The following is an 18,304-nucleotide window of genomic DNA, read 5'->3' on the forward strand; positions in this document are numbered from 1 at the left end:
TTTTTTGAGACGGAGTCTCACTGTCCCCTAGGCTGGAGTGCAGTGGTGCAATCTCGGTTCGGCTCACTGCAAGCTCTGCCTCCCAGGTTCACGCCATTCTGCCTCAGCCTCCCGAGTAGCTGGGACTACAGGGACCCGCTACCACGCCTGGCTAATTTTTTGCATTTTTAGTAGAGACAGGGTTTCACCGTGTTAGTTTGGTCTCGATATCCTGACCTCGTGATTGGCTCGTCTTGGCCTCCCAAAGTGCTGGGATTACAGGTGTGAGCCACTGCGCCAGGCCAGAAAATATTTACAATATTAATAATCCAATGGGTCAGTAAAACCAGGCACCCTCTCATCCTGTGTGTGGGAGGAAGCAGCAGATGGCCTTTCTGAGAGGCATTTTGCAAGATTTATTCAAGGGAATGGTCAGATCTCTGAGCAGCAACTTCACGTCTAGAAATCTACATGAGAAAACGGTTTCCGGCATGGACAAGGATTTCCGGGAAGCTTCTTTCTATCGGTGAAAAGTTGAGAACAGCCTAGACACTGATTGATAGGGAGACAGTTCAGCACAGGCTTGGACCAAGATAAGGCAAGCAGAGGAGGGGATTTTAGTAGTCACTCCCCGATCTCGCCAGAAGCCAAGGACAGGACCTGCTGTTGGTACCAGAGTCTAAGTGCCAACCTGTGCCTCCACCCAGCATGCACAGCCCTCAGGACAAGCTCGTGAAGACATGTCAGTGTTGTTTAACTTGAATTTTCTGTTTGTGGACTTGAGGATCTCTTCCTCTCCCTCTTGGCCATTTGTTCCTATTTTCTGTTCATCCCTGTGCTCGGTTTTTCCAGTAGGTGGTTTGTTTTTCTTACTGTCAGTTTCTAGGAGTTCTTATATGACGGATGTTATTTCATAGTTTGTGTATATGTTACAAACGTTTCCTCCTGTGAGGTAGCTTTACTTCTCACAATGACCTGCAAAGTAAGTGTTGTACCCATTTCACAGATGGGGAGACTGAGGCTCCTCAGTCTCCCTGACAGTCTCCCTCAGATCCTGTACCTGGCACTTCACTGCCTTACATAGTCCTGCCCTGGTTAGGTACATGGTGAAAACCCCATCCTGTGGAATACTATGCAGCAATAAAAAGGCAAATCACCAGAAAAATGCCTCCATTTGTTGAAAATTTGTAAACTATTAAATACAACTTTTTTTTAAAAAAAACTCAAAAGGTTTCTAACACCTGCAAGGGCTTCCTGACATACACAGGAGAAAGGTCTGGAAGCGCACAGAGAGCCAATAAGTGGATATCTCAGGGAGAGGCGGCAGCGGATGAGGGGAGCATTCTCTTTAGCTGCAGTGCCTGCGCTTTTGAGTGGCAAGTGCACGTGTGTGTTGCTTACATAATGAAGGCATATTTTAAAATGCAGCGCGTGGAAGCCTGGCACGTGGGTGTGGACTAGTGGGAGCCATGGTTATTGCTGGAGAGGGAGGTGCACACACACAAATGGCCTCTCAGCAGGAAGGCACCCTTGCATACAGAAGAGAGCAAGAACCGCAGAGGGATTCAGGGTCAGGGGAATCAAAGCTGTGCCTGCCACCCTTCCTGGGCCACCACCTGCCAGGCCTCCACTGGGGGACGTGGGAAGACGGAGGGTGTGGTGCCGGGCCCAACCCCACTCACCAGCTGGGTGCACTTGTCCGTGCAGTAGCCAGTGAGGACGAAGGCGGTCTCCCGCGGTGGAATGGCCATCACTGGCGTGTACACCAGTCCCAGCTCCATGATCCCCGCATTGAAGCGCCGCAGCTTGTCTGTGTAGTACAAGCGGATGCCTGAGGAGTCGCGCCGTCCTGGGAGAAGGTGGGATGGATGGAGGTGAGCGGCGAGTGGAGGCCCTCTCACCTCCCCCTGCCGATAGATTATCCCTATGACCCCAGCCAGCCTCAGCCAGGAGGCAGGGCTGGTCACCCCCCATCTGCTCCCACCTGCTAGGCAGACCAAGAGCTGGCTGTCTTTGTTTCCACGCCTGTGGATGCCAGGCAGCTCACAAGATCAATTAACGCAAACAGGTGACACTCACTGGGAAGAAAGAGCTGTTGTTTCTATGAAAACTAGTTGAATGCTATGGAAAGATGTGATCAAGATGAGCCACTTCAAGCCTCCATGGAATCAGGTGCGGGTGAGATGCTGCTGATAACTGGAAACTCATAAACAACTTGGATTCTGTGCTCAGATTGTCTTGTAAGTGCTTTGATGTTCTTCTTCCATGTTCAAAGGAACCTAAGCTGGAAATCAGCCTGCAGGACGGTGACAACCTGCAGGGTGTGGTCTGGGTGAAGAAGAGGGCGTAGAACTCCCATCTGCCGCTGGCATAGAAGAGCCCTGGTCCTGTGTCAAAGCTGGGCAAGTGTGAGTGTATCTCTGTGTTGATGTTAACAAGAAGCATTCCAGGAGCACATCCTCCCTGCAGCCCCTGCTTTTACTACTTTGATGTATGTCCTGCAGACCCAGGGAATCCACCTACCAAGCTGACATGTCAGGAACAATTTGAATGAGAATCTGGCCCCCCAGGAGGAGGGTCAGCGTTGCAGGTCTAGCCCCGCTTCATGCACGGCCCCGGGTCCCGCTTGGTCAACAGCATGCTGTGTGCTCTCAGATGACTTGCTGTCCCTTTCTGGGCCTCAGCCCACAGTCAAGGGCCTCTTCCAAAGGAATAACATGGTGCTTCTTCCAGTCACGGAAACTGTGTCTTCTGATTATGGTGTGGTCATGCTTGTTGGTTCTCCTTGCAGTTTGCTAATTGGAGAGTCCCTGAAGCTCCCTGGGCCAGCCTCCCAGCGGTCACATGAAACTGATGGTCAGAGGTCCAGGGTGCCGGGCACTGTGGCTCACGCCTGTAATCCCAGCACTTTGGGAGGCCGAGGTTGGTGGATCACCTGAGGTCGGGAGTTCAAGATCAGCCTGACCAACATGGTGAAACCCTGTCTCTACTAAAAATCCAAAAATTAGCCAGGTGTGGTGGCACGCGCCTATAATCCCAGCTACTCGGGAGGCTAAGGCAGGAGAATCACTTGAACCTGGGAGGCAGAGGTTGCAGTAAACCGAGATCGCGCCATTGCACTCCAGCCTGGGTGACAAAGTGAGATTTCATCTCAAAACAAAAAACAAAAAAACAGAGGTTCAGGGATGCTGGCACCCACTGGAACATCCTCACAACCAGGCGTCATCCAGGTAGCCCCGCCGTTCCTGAAACTCCGTGCCTAGTGAATCAGCAGTCAGGCTCAGAATACAGGCTGGGCTCATGGTTGGGGGAGGATCTAAAGGCCTGGCCATGGCCCCATGCCCCCGGATGTATGGTGGACATGCCGGGGTGGTCAGGAGGGGCTACGCAGCAGGAGACTCCACCCCCTGGGTTACGTATAGGAAAGGGATGTCAGGTGGCAAGGAGTGTGAAATTGACAAGGGGTTTTAATTCACAGGGACAAAGCTTCTGATGAAGACTTAAAAAAAAAAAGATATGAAATTCTGGTCACAAGAAAAACGTTAATGGGCCAGAAAAGCAGTCAGGACAGACACGCAGCCGGGTGACCAGTGCTGACTTCAAAACCGGGAGCCGGGAGCTCGTGAGTGCTTTCATCTTCTTCATGCTTTGCTGCTCTCCATCTTCTCACCAGTGTACATGCATTGCTCTTTCTGATCAGACAAACTAAGAGGGTGGTACAGATACTAACATCTTCCCTGGGTGCCAGAAATGCTCTAAGCATAACCTATCCCCTTCATGGGAGCTTTGCACAGTAAGAATCATCAGCCCTATTTTACAGATGAAGAAACTGAGGATGGAGCCTGAACTCTGCTCAGGACCACAGGGCTGGGAAGCGGCCAAGCTGGGATTCAAATCCGGGGCTGTGGACTGGGGTGCAGGGCATTTTCAGGGGGGCCTAACCATCTCCCTGCTTGTTTCCTTTAAGGTGAGGCCAAAACAGCTCCTCTTGCCTGTGCCTTCTTCCCTCGACACCCCTACACCATCCAAACTCAAACGGCTCCTGTATCTCCGGGCTGATTACATCAGAGGATAATAATAAAAAGGGTGTTGCAATTGGTTAAAATTCAGATGGGGATTAAATCATGAAATAATTGTGGGATTTTGATATTTATAGAAAAGCAACCCATCTCAAGATTGGTGAAGTGACAGGAGCATCCTTATATTTGGCAAAGGATCCATAAATACAACCAGATAATCATGAATAGACAGACTTCCCTGATGCTTAAGGAGTTTTCAAAAATCCATTTGCTTTCAGGGTTTAAATGAGCAATAAATCCTGTATCATGCTAAGGCCCAAGCTGACTTATACCCTTCTCTGTGCATGTGGAGATAACTCCAACAGTGGCGGATGGTATTACTTATGCAGCCAGGAAAAAAAACCACAGGCGACTGTTAGCTGAGCACAGCCCCGTGCCCACAGCAAGTTCTGTGCGTGAGCCTTTTCCAGCTTCACAATAGCTGTGGGAGGTGGGAGAACAGGCAGAGGGTGAGGTCATCCACCCAGCCTCCCCGAGGTGGTGAGGCACAGCCTAGCACCTATCTCTTAGGCCACTTCTGCCCCTTGCACAAATGAAAATAAGAAGCACCATTCAGAGGGAGAGAAAAAGTGTGTGTATGTGTGTACTTGTGCGTGCATGTGTATGTGTACGTGTGTGCGTGTGCATGTGTGTGCGTGCATGTGTGTGCATGTGTGTGTCTGTATATGGTGGAAGATGCTGGTGCAACAGAGAGAGGGAAGTATTTTTTTCAGTTTCTGAGACAGCGTCACCTGGCCTTGCCATGCTGAGGGCTGACCCTGCTCACTCCACCCTCAGGTATGCGTGATCCAACAGCAGCTGCCCCCAGCTCCCCTTCCTATCCCTGCACTCCGGCCAGGCCGGAACCCTTGTGTGCTGGAATATGCCCTGCTTTACCACCTTCCTGTTTATGCACACACCCCTCCCTCTATTTGGAACTTGGCATCTGGCAGTTTCCTTTATGAAAATTCTCCTTGTCCTGTCCCCTGGGACGGACAGTGCTGCGCCGATGGCCACCAGTATTATAGGGACAAGGAGGGAGGTGCGGGGCCACTGCTGGGCCCTGGCAGTGCTGTGAGGAGTGAGCCCCTCGAGGTCCTGTCCCTGGGAGCCCACCACAGCCACGGAAGATGGAGAGCAGATGAGGCAGATGCAAGGGCCTCGTGCCAAGAGGAGCTGCACAGCAGGGGCGCCATGCTGGGCAGACAAAGGGTGGAATTTTCTCACTGGCTCAACACAGCTGAGCCCTAGGGGGAAGATGGCATCAGAGACCCCTACCTTCTATCACCAGCGGGTTGTGGTAGTGAACTTCCAGGCGGACGTATCTGGAGGACCCAGGGCCCCCGAAGGCAATGCCAGCTTCCTCTGGGTAGTAAAATGCCTGTGTGGGGCAGGATGTCAGACAGACGGGTGTGTCCTGAAAGGGTCCCAGGTCCGGGCAGGGACAAACCCAGTCAACTGTTGGGGCCTAAGCCTCAGGGGTGGAGGAGGGGGCGTGGCAGGATTAGAGCGATGCTTCCTCCTGACATCTCTTTACAAGCCCAAGGAACATCCTGTGACTCGGGTCAGGGTGTCGGGGAGAGGAGCTGGTGTTTAGGGCTGAGACTGCCCCCAAAACCCCTTCTCTGGACAGGTGCAAGAGCTGGCAAGACCCCCATTGTCTCAGCCTGTGGAGGCCTCAACACTGGCCCCACCCCACCAGCCAGCCCTGGCACCACTCTGTGCACAAAACCCTGACTCCAGTTGGGAAACAGAATCAGGACCCGCTGAGGATAAGGTCCTGGGGCACTTGTGTTTCTGTGGAAAATTTTAAAAAGCTGGAAGCAGGTGGCATTTCAGACATCACAGAGGCGAAGGGGACGTCTCAGGCCTGGCCCTTCTGGTGGCCTCATGAGCCCCCTTAGGAGCCCCTTCTTGGGGCCTCTGAGACAGTGAAGCTGGGGAAACAGAGGTGTGGGGATGCCAGGGGCCCAGGCAGGAGACACCATGCTGGGGTCATGGGGAACGCACCTTGGCGCCCAGGGCCCAGGCGGCCAGCACGTGGCGGCAGTAGTTGAGGCGGTCAGGTTTCATCTTGGAGTCACAGGGCCCGCTGAAGTGGGGGACGTTGTCCATCTCGGGGGCGCACTGGAAGATTTCCATGTGGTGCACGAGGGCCTCGTTGCCCTTGGTGACGATGGGCTCGTACTGTGAGGAGGCAGCCCCCTGAGCCCGGGAACCGGCCGCCCACCCTCCCCTCCCCAGCAGCTATCCTCCATAGGTGTCTGTCTGCCCATCTGTAAAATGGGGGATGATCGAGGCAATTTCAGGGACACTTCTGGGGCTCAGAGCCATGAGGGTGGAGCCATCAGCCCAGAAAGAAATCCCGTAGAGAGGTCCAGAGTGAAGGAAATGAGGTTCTTACAGGCCATTTCCTGCCAAGGCAGGGACAGGATGCAGCCGTCCTCATGCATATGGGTCCGTGGCTGGGCCAGCTCCTGCAGCCTCAGTGGGAGGCAGGGCAGCCCTGAAGTTACAGCCTGGGCCCAGAGCGTACCTTCAAGGCCATGCACCTTCCTGCTGTGTGACTCTGGACACTCACATAACCTCCCTGGGCCTACTTCCCCTGCTAGAAACTGGGGGCTCTTGTCCTGAATGAGCGATCACCTCGCCCCTCCCCCAGGGCCAGGGGCATAGTGGACACTTGACAGCTATGGCCTTTGCTATTCTGCCTTCCCCGGGCGGGTGTTTGAGAGCAAGTGAATTCTGACTTAAGCTGCTTTTTCATGAAGGAGGAGGTGGCCTGGCAGACAGACAGCAGTTCCTGTCCCAAGGAAAGATGCAGAAGTCAAGATGTTGGTTGCTTTGGTCCAGGCAGGGAAGTGGGAGCTCAGAGGCCCTTTGAGGGTGAGGGAGTGAGCAGAGTGACAGGGAAGCCGAGACTACTTGCTGATCCTGCAGGACTTCAGGCAGGTGCCTGAGGTTCCGGTGATAAGAGGACACCTGGTCCGACCAGGACTGTGGACAGCTCTCCAGGGTCAGGGACAACCCAGGCCCAGGAGGAAGGCAGGGCTGGGCGAGGACCTGGGTCCTGGACCCGCATGTACCTTGACAATGTGGTGCCGAGGGAAGCCCTCGGGAAGCTCGTGGATGTAGCACCAGTACGTGGTCACCTGGTTGGGGATCTGGATATCGGGAGCGTGGATATCCATGGTGCACGTGTCTGAGGGTATGGCCGGGAAGGTGATATTGGGCTTCAGGAGCTGCACCCTCTGTAGCCCTGTCCGCAGGCCCGAGCTGTTGATGGCCTCCAGTGACTGGAATGGCTCCTCCAGGATCCCGTAGACCAAGTGGACTGTGCCGTCCTGCAGCCAAGATGGGGCTCAGTTGGTCACCCATTCAGAGCCCCCAGAGTTGGGCTCCTGAGGGGATGCCACATCCCTGCCCACCCACATCTACCAGGTGACACACCTTGCTCTCATCTCTGTGAATAAGGGACCCTTGAGGCTTGCATGGCACTAGCTGGGACTAAATCCCGGGCTGATGACCCCCAGGATCCCCTATTTGCACTGACCATCAAATACTTTTCTAAACACATTCCGCCTGTGCTCACTTAACATCCATTCAAGCAGTGACAACTGGGCCCGCCATGAGCCAGTGTGGCCAGGACATTTGTTCCCTCCACCGACCCCAAGGTCACGGGGGACTGGGTGTGGGGGATCATTGGTCAGCTCGGCAGCCCAGCCTGAGGATTCAGTGCCCTCTATGAAAGGAAGGAACCACCCTGGGGCTTGCGGACGGTCACACTGAGCTGCGGAGCCACACCGTATTATAGTCACCACCAGCTTGGCAGGAGGGGACCAAGCAACCACAGAAAGCTCCGTGGGTCTACGTGGTGCTGGAGGCCACAGGCAGACTCAGGAGGCAAGACTCGGGGCTGGCTTTCTCACATGCCATCGTGAGTGGAAACGGTGATCGGGTATGGAAAGTGCCTTTCGTAGCTTTCTGGGCACCACGGGTGCGGACCCATGTGGGTGGCTAATTTGCTCTTTGAGTTTGTGGAAGGCTGGTGGGTCACCCTGTGCAGAGGACGCCCAGAGCTCCAGGCAGAGGCCCCTATACCTGGCCTGGAGCCTCTGGGCTGAACATACACAGGCATTGGCCTTCCCTGTGAGGTGCTTCCGGAAGGTTCTCTGCTCACCCTTGCCTCGTCCACTGGGAAACAGGGTAAGGGTTCAACAACCTCCTGGAAGAACACTTCTTCCGGCACCAGGTCTGCCCCAGTACACCCCGACCCCTGGGTACATCCACTCGCTGCCTCTGGGCCTTAGTTTCCTCATCTGGCAAACAGCCAGCTGTTCTGTTTTCTTAGATTCCATATTTGTCTATTTGGCATCTATTAACGGATTACAGGCTCAAATAGATGGTCAGAGTTGTTTACACCTGTCCTTCCCTCCAACATTCACACGTGTGTGAGAATCCTATTCCCAACCCTCCAATCCATCCCAATCCCATATCCCTAGCCACCTCCTCCACCTGACTCTCACACCCCAGGCCAATATTGCCTCAGCCCTAAATCACCCCAGGGCCAGGAACCAGGCAACTAGAGACCACTCCAGCCACCCAGAACCCACCAGAATTGTCCAAATGAAGCGACTTCCCTGCCCTGCCTGGCCTTTCCCATGGAAACCCCAAGAAAGCCTCAAGCCTGGGCTCTCCCCTGGCTCCCGCATCTGCCTCCTGACCAAACCCAGGGCTCCGCAGGTGGGCCTGCACGGCACAGGTGCACCTTCTCTCAGGAAATGCAATCAATCTTTCAATGGTACTGGCCTCCCGTGTGGTCACTCAGCTAACCCCATAGATTAAGACCTGGCACTAGCTGCCACCCCAGGCCACTGCCACACCAAAGGATTACTTACACAAGACAAAAGGTGTCAGGTGTGCTAGAGTTAAAAGGGTTTTGTCTTCAAGGGCAAGGTGGGTTGCTTTCCCTAAGAGATTGGGGCGGGGGGGACTCTTAGAGCAGCATAAGAAGCCTGTGGGTTTTGCAATGTTTTGTGGCTCCCATGAACTCCCAGACGGAGCTGGTCAGGCCGTACAAATGATCTAGTTCCCATCCCCGTTTTACAGATGGGCAAAGTGAGGTCCAAAGGAGGAGGGGAGCTGTCCTGAGCCTCACAGCGAGCTGGCGACAGGGCCGGGATGGAAAGCCAGGTCTCCTGGGTTCCAGAATTCCACCTGATGGTTAATAGGACCAGGAGGAGAGAGACATCCAGGAGAAAGGTGTAGTCCAATGGGAGAGGCCTCAGCGCAGCGCGTCTAGAAACCATGTCAGCTACGTGTCAGCAAAGAGCTGCTGCTTTGAGGGCTCAGGGGTGACAGCAGAGCTGGGCCATCCTAAGCACCTTGACCCCATCACTGCCTCTGGGCCATCCTCCTTGGCTTTCTCTCTGTCATAGCTGGCCAGGCCCAGGCCCCAGACTTACCAGGGACAGGAAAGGTACTATGCCATTGGCACAGGATGGCAGTATGGTACACGCAGCCCACGCCCTCCTGGGTGCTCACAACCACCCCTTACCTCGATGAGGTAATCTTTGGGGTCACAGGTGCCAAAGGGCCTCTTGAAAAGCAGGGCCAGGCCTTCTGGGGTCCTCTGCACTTGCAGCAGCTGGTAGTCCTGCTGGGGATCCAGGTGGATCTTCCCCTTCTGGTCACTCCAGGCGTCCTGCAGAGACAAGCACTGGGCTCCAGGCATGAAGGAGCCAAGCCGGGCCAATCCACAAAGGAAGAGGGCATTCCCTGGCAGAGCTCTGCATTCATTGCCAGCTGAGCTGGGACTGCTGGGCCTCAGTCCCTGTGGATCTGAGCATTCTGCCTGGGCTTGGGGCTTCACTCACACCTTCTATGTCCATTTCTGCTTGGAGGCAGTGGATTCGAACCCTGACAGTGCTCACCTCCTCTGCATCCAGGAACCAGGGCTCTCACTTGCCAGCAGGTCACAGGCTCTGTTAGCCATGGGGATTCCCAGGCCTGGAGGGCGGGACACTGAGCTTCTTAAGAAGATACCTTAGGCTAGGCTCCCAACACCTCGTCAGGACTGGGAACAATGCCTCAAACCCGTGCTGCCCACATTCATGCAGGCAGGAGAGTTGTGGAGCCTCAGAAAGGGGAAAGTTGGGAACAGGATGGGACATGAACAGGAAAGGAGAGAGAAACCAGGGCGCCACATCTAAGGCGGTGATTGATAGCCAGTACCCACCCTGCACTGGCACAACCCTGAGAACAAGCACTGCTTTATTACTTTATAAATACATGTAATTTTGGATTTTTTTTTTTTTTTTTGAGATAGGGTCTCACTATGTTGCCTGGGCTGGTCCTGAACTCCTGGCCTCAAGCGATCCTCCTGCTTCGTCCTCCCAAAGTGCTGGAATTACAGGCATGAGCCACCACACCCAGCCTGAAGCACCACTTTAAATCCTGCAGCCTAGGCGTTGCTCCCCTCACCTTAGAGCTCTGCATTCATTGCCAGCTGAGCTGGGGCTGCTGGGCCTCAGTCCCTGTGGATCTGAGGGTGCTTCCTGGGATCTGGATCGGTGACCTCTGCCCTCCCTGTCCCTGGCTGCTCCCTTTGCACTGGGCCCTAAGGGGCAGGGACATGGTGGCCCCAGGCCAGGTCACAGGGAAGAAGACCACCAGGGAGATCTACTGAGAGACAGTGAGGAACCTTCCCCGAGAAGCAGGCTGCCCTTCGTACTCAAGAAGGGCCCTTCTTAGATTCCATATTTGTCTATTTGGCATCTATTCATTGATTGCAGGCTCAAACAGACAACCAGAGTTGTTTACACCTGTCCTGCCTTCCAACATCCACGTGTGTGTGAGAATCCTATTCCTAACCTTCCGACCCACCCCAAGCCCATATCCCTAGCCACCTCCTCCACCTGACTCTCACACCCCAGGCCAATATTGCCCCGACCCTAAAATCACCCTAGGGCCAGGAACCAGGCAACCAGGAACCAGGCAAAGAGAGACCACCCCAGCCACCCAGAGCCCACCAGAATTGTCCAAACAAAGCTGCTTCCCTGCCCTGCCTGGCCTTTCCCATGGAAACCCTCAAGAAAGCCTCGGACCCTTGGCCTTAAGGACTTTGGGCTGTTTCTTTTTAATCGTACATTCAGGGGTAAAACATCTTTTCTTCATTTCCTTGAGAAAAAAGAAATCTGCAAAAGATATTGCAAAACTTTCCCTAGAGAAAAAAGCCACGCAGTGCCACCCTGCCGGGGACACTGCTGATTTGCCGAGAGACTCATTTTAAACAGAGGCAGAAAGTTCTCCTGTGATATTTCAGCTGGAAATCAAGAAGATATTAGTTGAACATATTGCTTAGGGAGGAATAACAAGGCTGACATTTGTTTCCGTAGGAATTTGTTGTGCAAATTAACCTTGCCAGTGCACGGAAAGGCAAAGTCACCTGGCTTCCTCTGGCTCCCCTAGCAGCCGGGAAATGCAGGCAGGGGGACGCTGCACCAGGGAGGAGCAAACACTCCTGCATTCAGGGTGCCTCATGGCAGAGGCTTGCAAAGAACTCCAAACTGTCAGGCCGGGCGCGGTGGCTCAAGCCTGTAATCCCAGCATTTTGGGAGGCCGAGACGGGTGGATCACGAGGTCAGGAGATCGAGACCATCCTGGCTAACACGGTGAAACCCCGTCTCTACTAAAAAAATACAAAACACTAGCTGGGCGATGTGGCGGGCGCCTGTAGTCCTAGTTACTCGGGAGGCTGAGGCAGGAGAATGGCGTAAACCCGGGAGGCGGAGCTTGCAGTGAGCTGAGATCCGGCCACTGCACTCCAGCCCGGGCTACAGAGCGAGACTCCGTCTCAAAAAAAAAAAAGAACTCCAAACTGTCAGCGATGGGGTTCAGCTGCTCCTCCAGACGGCTGATGGCTCAGAATCAGGGCTGTCCCAGGTCTTTCTTGGCTGGAACCTGAGCCACAGAGTGTCTTTGTGCACAGGAATCTGTGCAGCCTCATGGGTCAGAGCAGGGCCCTTCCCAGGCAGCTCCACCTATCCTATCTGGGTGGCCCTAAGCCTCACTAGTGACACAGGCAAATGCCTCCTGGCTGAGTCTTGGGAATTGGAGGGGCAAGCTCAGCTCCAGAAACGGCGGCCACCGTCTGCCCTCATGAACTCACAACACCCAAAAAGGCAGAGAGGGACTGTCTGCCCCACCGTCCCATGGTGAGATCAAGGCGCAGAGCTGGAGCCGGCCGCTTTGCACAGACTCAGCTCTCCAGCTCCCCACCATCCCATGGTGAGATCAAGGTGCAGAGCTGGAGCCGGCCGCTCTGCACAGACTCAGCTCTCCAGCTCCCCACCATCCCATGGTGAGATCAAGGCACAGAGCTGGAGGTGGCCGCTCTGCACAGGCTCAGCTCCCCGGCTCCAGCTCTGCGCTCCCAGTTAAAGCAGGCACCTCCTGACTTTGGAAATAAAACTTTTTTGTCCCTCCTTTGTCTGTTTCTGTGGAGAGAGTTGGGTTTCATCCACAAAGAAGCCCCAGTGGCCAGTCCCATATGGGAAGGAAGGCAGGAGTAGGACCCAGGGCAGGCAGTGGGCTTGCCCACTTCGGGGACCCCCTGCAGCTTGTGGAAGGGCCTAAAGTCCTCTCCAGTTTGAAGGGAAATTTTTCCCCTTTCTCCACCCTGTGAAACAAGAGTGGAGGTAAATTTGGGCAGAAAGGAGTCAAGAGCCCATCCTGACAGTTTTGGCTGAGCCCTGTGGGGCTTGTCCGACACCTATGGGTGGGGGCAGGGTGTCTGCACCTGCTCAGTCAGTCCATGAGTACAAGCACAGTAGGTCAGGTGGATCCCATGGGTGCACAGGCCTCATGCAGTGCCTGGCCACGCGCCACCACCTGGCCCACATCAGTGGGCATGTGTGCTCTGGGGACATTGTTTACAGGACCGGGGGTCGTGGGGTCTGTGCTCCCACACGTGTGGGGTATGGAGCGGCATGAGTTTGTGTGGTGTGTGTGTCCTTTGTGTATAGTTCCATTCCTTGGGATTGCTGGGTCCCATGATTTGGGGTGGGCAGTTAAGGACTGTGGAAAACATGTCTTTCCTATTTTGTCCTCAAACTGAGATCCCCATGATACCCAAGCTCAGGGTGCAGACTCGGCTCAGAGCAGAGTCAGCTCAAACACTGAGAGGTGCAGACAAACTTTCTGGGTTAAGGAGGGTGAGTGTAGAAAGACGGCCAGATCCGGGCGCGGTGGCTCAAGCCTGTAATCCCAGCACTTTGGGAGGCCGAGACGGGCGGATCATGAGGTCAGGAGATCGAGACCATCCTGGCTAACATGGTGAAACCCCATCTCTACTAAAAAATACAAAAAACTAGCCGGGCGAGGTGGTGGGCGCCTGTAGTCCTAGCTACTCGGGAGGCTGAGGCAGGAGAATGGTGTAAACCCAGGAGGCGGAGCTTGCAGTGAGCTGAGATCCGGCCACCGCACTCCAGCCCGGGCGGTAGCGTGAGACTCCGTCTCAAAAACAAAGAAAAAAAAGACAGCCAGATGGGGTGCTGGGTCGGGAAGGGTTTGGAGAGCTGGCAGGGAGGAGAGACTCACCGCAAAATAGGCAGTGTCCCCATCGGTCCAGAGCACCACGAGGTCTGCGTTCTCAAGCTCGCCACGGTCAGACATCCCAAACAGGACCCCAGCCTTGAGCTGCTTCACCAGAAGCTGGAAGAAGATGGCTTCCTGGGCGTAGCTGACATTCCATGAGAGCTCCAGGGACCCCTCGGGGTCCAGGGGGATGCGGTAGAGGAAGGGGCTCTCAGGGGGAGCCGAGCCCTGCAGTGCAGCCACCAGGATGACCAGGAAGACGGCCACTGCTGTGCTGTACATGAAGGCCGCCTCCCGCACACTGGGGCAGGGCAGGCTGGCCCAGTGACACCACCGACTGGGGTCCTGCATGGCTGGGGTGAGCTCTCCAGTCCCACCTGGCTATTTATGCCCCGGTCCTGAATGGGGTGGGTCCAAGTAACATGGGTAATCACATTTGTCTGGTGGGGAATTCAATTGTCCCTCCCAGAAGCTTGCGCCCCAGGCCAAGCACTCTGCCTGCTGCCCTCCTCTAATTGGCACTAATGACACATGGACGTCATCAGTGGGAGTTGAAGCAGACAGGCGGATGCTGTGGCTTCTGAGATGGCTTTGAAGAGCTGTCCCAAAAGCAGATCCCCCCTGCAGCCAAGAGGCCTTTCAGACGCCCTCTGGCCAGGCACCGGCTGACTGCCTCACAGGCTGTCCGGCCCAGTCTCCAGTGGGATGGGGTCTGCACCACCTCCACCACCCACGGATGAGCAGACTGAGGTCCGAGGAGCTGCTCCAGGCCAACCAGTGAAGGATGGGCCTGTAGCCACCTCAGGCCTGGTCCAGGGAGCAGAGCCGTTTGTACAATACTAGTGGGTGGGCCCATTTCGAACCAAAAATAAGACAATCTCCAAATAGTCCCTGTGTTTAGACACTCCCTCCACGGCCTGCTGTTCCCACTTTTGTCTCCTCTCAATTTTCCCACAGCCTCCAGCTGGTACCACGGCTGCTCCAGAAGGCGCGAGAGCATCATAGGGAGTGGGGGACACAGGCGTGGGGTGCATCTCTGGGGACACACGGAGCTGGAGCTGCACAGGGGATAGGCAGGCTGCAGGGTGCACTGCTGGGGTGACAGCCTTTAAGGAAAAGAGGGTGAGTGACAGGCCTGCTCCCCTGTCTCTGAAGCTCCCAAACCCACAGCTTCCTCTTTCCCAGAGCAAATCTGGCCTGAATTTGAAGCCTTTCAGGGCAGCTGGCCGCAGCCCTGCTTCTCCCACACCTGCCACAGGACCTTTGCCATCATCCACCCATGGGCCTGAGGGTCAGTCTTACCATGGCATCTCTCCCTCCTGTCCTCTCCCACAAGCAGACTGAGCGCAACTGCCTCCAGGACATTCTGCTTGATCCCCCCAGCCCCACCCCCCAGGCTGGGTTGACAGATCTCTCCAGCTGGGCTAGAAGCCGTTCCTCCTCCGTAACCTCCTCCCTAGCCTCCTCCCTCCCTTCCTTCCTTTTTTCTCATCGTCTTTCTCGTCTCTTTGGAGAGACCCAGAATCTAGCCTTAGGGGTACATTAATGTCATAGGCTGACAGTGACGTTTAAGTCCTCAAATACCCATGATGGCAGGTCTGGAGGCTGCCTCAGCTCTGAGCTCTGTGCTGTGGAAAGGAATGACGGTGTCTTTGCATGAACATGAAATCTGGAGAAAGTGCCAGCCTTCCCCTGGCCCTGGCAGGCGGTGCTCTCTGCCCCACAGTGGCCAGGCCACCCTGCAAAGCCAAGCTCAGGCCATGAGCCCCTCCCCACTGACTGCACCCAGAGGGGCACCATTCACCCCCACCCAAGGCCCAGGCAGGTGAGGACCAAGTGCATACGCACCTCTGCAACAGTGTGAAATTGACTCCCAGGCCAGGGGGAGACACTCTTGGAGTTCTCTGCTGAGTGTTGGGAAGGGTTCAGCCTCTGAAGGTCTGGCTTTCCCGTCAGGACATGCCACCTCCCTCGCCTGAGAGCACCTCACTTTCATGCCTCAGATTATTTCCAAAACCTCCTTGTCTGTGCCATGTAAGCAGGTGTCTGGCATCGAGATAACAGTGCATCCTGGACATTCGCTCTCGGGATCAGGGAGCGGCCACAGAGAGCCGGTGATATGAAGAGCCTCCGGGGTGGGCAGGCACCTGTGTTCCCAGCATGGGATAACAAAAGCCAGCAGAGACAGAGGTGGGGGTCGCGGGCTCCACAGCACACCCAGCTCAGGGGTGAGCCCTCCCAGCAGCCTGGTGGCCACCCAGGTGGCTCCAGCTAGACAGCAGGCTAAACAAGCACCAGCTGGGGCCTGCATTGTGGGAAGTGGGGTGCCTCCCTCTCCTCTGGGGTATTGAGGCCCCAGGCACCCCTCCTACTCCTCCGGGGTCAGAGCTCTGGGGTCATGTCCTGCTCCACCCTCCTGAATGCGCAGCTGGTGTCCTCAGAGAAGCACTTTCCAACCCAGCGCCTCCTCCCCATCTGCAGACAGAGGAAGTTGGATGACAAGGACCATTGATCCCTCCAGCTTCCTTCAACCCAGCGGTTCTGTGGAGTGACAGGCTGTGAAGAGCCCCCGATGCTGCCAGCCCAGACAGCTCACCACACCTGCGGGCCTTGCTCCTCTCCTGGACCCACAGCCACTGGGAGCTCTAAGGAGGGACGGCAGGTGTGGTCTCATACACAGCAGTGTTATGCACACACGTTTATTTTTAACAGAAATCTAAAGACATTTTCTTTATCCAACTCAAAACTGGCTTTCCTCTCGCATTTGATAGAAATGATTCAGCTGATTCCAAAATAATGATGACCAAGCCCTAGGGAGGGACAGGAGGGACAGGAGACACAAGTCAAGCTCCACCAGGGCTTCCCCTGCTTTGCCTCCCTCCATCCTGGCCAGCCTTGGGTGGCTGGGTGTGCAATCAACCCTGTCTCAGACACAGGAGAGGCAGCCTCAGAGAGGCGAGACAACGCACCTGAGCTCACAGGGCGGGCCAGTGCCCGGGTCAAGCACCCCAAAGAGGGTGCCCTGAGCTGGAGGGGGCTGTGCACCTTGGCAGCCAAGGTCAGAAAAATTCCACTGGAGTCAGGAGGAAGGGATGCTCAGATGAGAAATGCAACCACGGAGAAAATCCGCGGAGACTGGGGCCGGGCGGGAGGGAGCGGATCCAATCAGATGGCCCTGTGGCTGTACCGTTCATTGCATTAATGGATTTTAAAAGGGAGCAATCCGACCCCAGGGCAAGGAAGCAGCGGTCAGCTCTCCTTCTGCCCTCACCCTCCTCGGAGGTGACACCTGCCTGCCAGGCGCTCTATTGGCCACATGCCTCCCTGTGGTGCCCCGCGGGGGTCTTTCCGCCCTGCTCCCACCCCCACTGGCTCTGCTCCAGTGTCTGGGTGCACGTTGCCCTCCAGAGGTGGGGTGGGGGTGGAGTAGGCTGGGGAGGTGCAGGGTGTCATGGCCACAGTGTCAGGAAATAAGCCCCGTTCCTGCTGCTCAGCGCCTGGCTTCCCTCCAAGGCGCATCGACGGCTGACCTCGTTTAGAACCAATTTCAGCTTTTTAATAAGCCCTTTGCTTTCCTGTATCTCTCCAATGCCATCAGCCTTTGCGGGCTGTAATTCCCCATCACCTCTGCCACATGAGGCCAGCTCCTGCTGACGTCCTAACCTCGGGCAGTGACAACCCCAAGTGGAGTGACTGTGGTGCGGACCGGAGCTGGGTGAGTGAACAGGCCAGGCCACTCCCCAGTGACAATGGGGCCTGGCCACAGGACAGCACTGTCCCTCACCTATGGCGCAGGCTCTTAGGGACCTCCTCTTGGCAGGAAAAAATCAACTATCAAACTGATGGCAGTGCCTAGACCTGGCTTGTGATGGGATGGATTGGGAGCTGCTGGGAGACGGTGACTCTGTCCACCATGGAGCCCACTCCGGGGTGGCACTGTTCCCTTGGGGGAACCTGGGGCAGCTGGCTTATGTCCCTCCTCGTCCTGAGCATAGGGGCTGTGGTATGAAGGTTAAGAGGCACATTCTGGGCTGGGCATGGTGACTTATACCTCTATAATCCCAGGACTTTAGGAGGCAAAGACGGGAGGATGGCTTGAACCCGGGAGTTCAAGACCAGCCTGAGGAACATAGCATGAACCAGTCTCTACCAAAATAAAAATAAAAACAAATTAGCCAGGCATAGTGGCGCAAGACTGTAGTCCCAGTTACTTGGGAGGCTGAGGCAGGAGGATCGCTTGAGCCTGGGAGTTCGAGGATGCAGTGAGCCATGACTGCACCACTGCACTGCAACCTGAATGACAGAGCACAACTCTATCTCCAAACAAAGGAAAAGCATATCCTGCCTGAGGAGGCAGAGGTGGCACCACGCCTCTGTATCTGCTCATAAGTGTAGGTGGCCGTGAGAGTTTTAATGCATGGGACATCCCATGACCTGAGGTGTCCAGGGCCTGGGGCACTGAGTAGGGTGGCTACAGTGGGATCAGCATGAGGGCTGGGCCTGGGGCAGGTCACAGAGGTGCCTGGAGCACCACCGAAAGCTTTCCTCAGTTACTGGACCAGAGGCACCCACTGGCCTTGAAGCTCTGTGCCAAAAGCAAGGGGCCATTGATCCCAGAAGGGGTTGGTATCAGGGGCCCAGGGATACTCCCACAGAAGCTCCCAGGGAAG

At 55.5% G+C, this 18,304-nt stretch overlaps 1 protein-coding gene across 1 annotated transcript in view; it reads right to left on the reverse strand.

The window, feature by feature from the left end:
• The window catches only part of DBH (dopamine beta-hydroxylase), a 25,501-nt gene extending 11,513 nt beyond the window's left edge, over positions 1–13,988 (reverse strand). Inside the window, exons 1-6 of the mRNA XM_017848981.1 lie at positions 13,638–13,988; positions 9,595–9,741; positions 7,124–7,381; positions 6,048–6,224; positions 5,316–5,418; positions 1,662–1,828 (exon numbers count right to left, since the gene is read on the reverse strand). Coding sequence (XP_017704470.1) covers positions 1,662–1,828; positions 5,316–5,418; positions 6,048–6,224; positions 7,124–7,381; positions 9,595–9,741; positions 13,638–13,985 — 1,200 coding nt within the window. The 5' untranslated portion in view covers positions 13,986–13,988. The remainder of the gene's footprint in view (positions 1–1,661; positions 1,829–5,315; positions 5,419–6,047; positions 6,225–7,123; positions 7,382–9,594; positions 9,742–13,637) is intronic.
• Positions 13,989–18,304: the final 4,316 nt, after the last annotated feature.

This window comes from Rhinopithecus bieti, unplaced genomic scaffold, assembly GCF_001698545.2.
Source record: "Rhinopithecus bieti isolate Rb0 unplaced genomic scaffold, ASM169854v2 scaffold_2205, whole genome shotgun sequence".
Classification (NCBI taxonomy): Eukaryota; Metazoa; Chordata; class Mammalia; order Primates; family Cercopithecidae; genus Rhinopithecus; species Rhinopithecus bieti.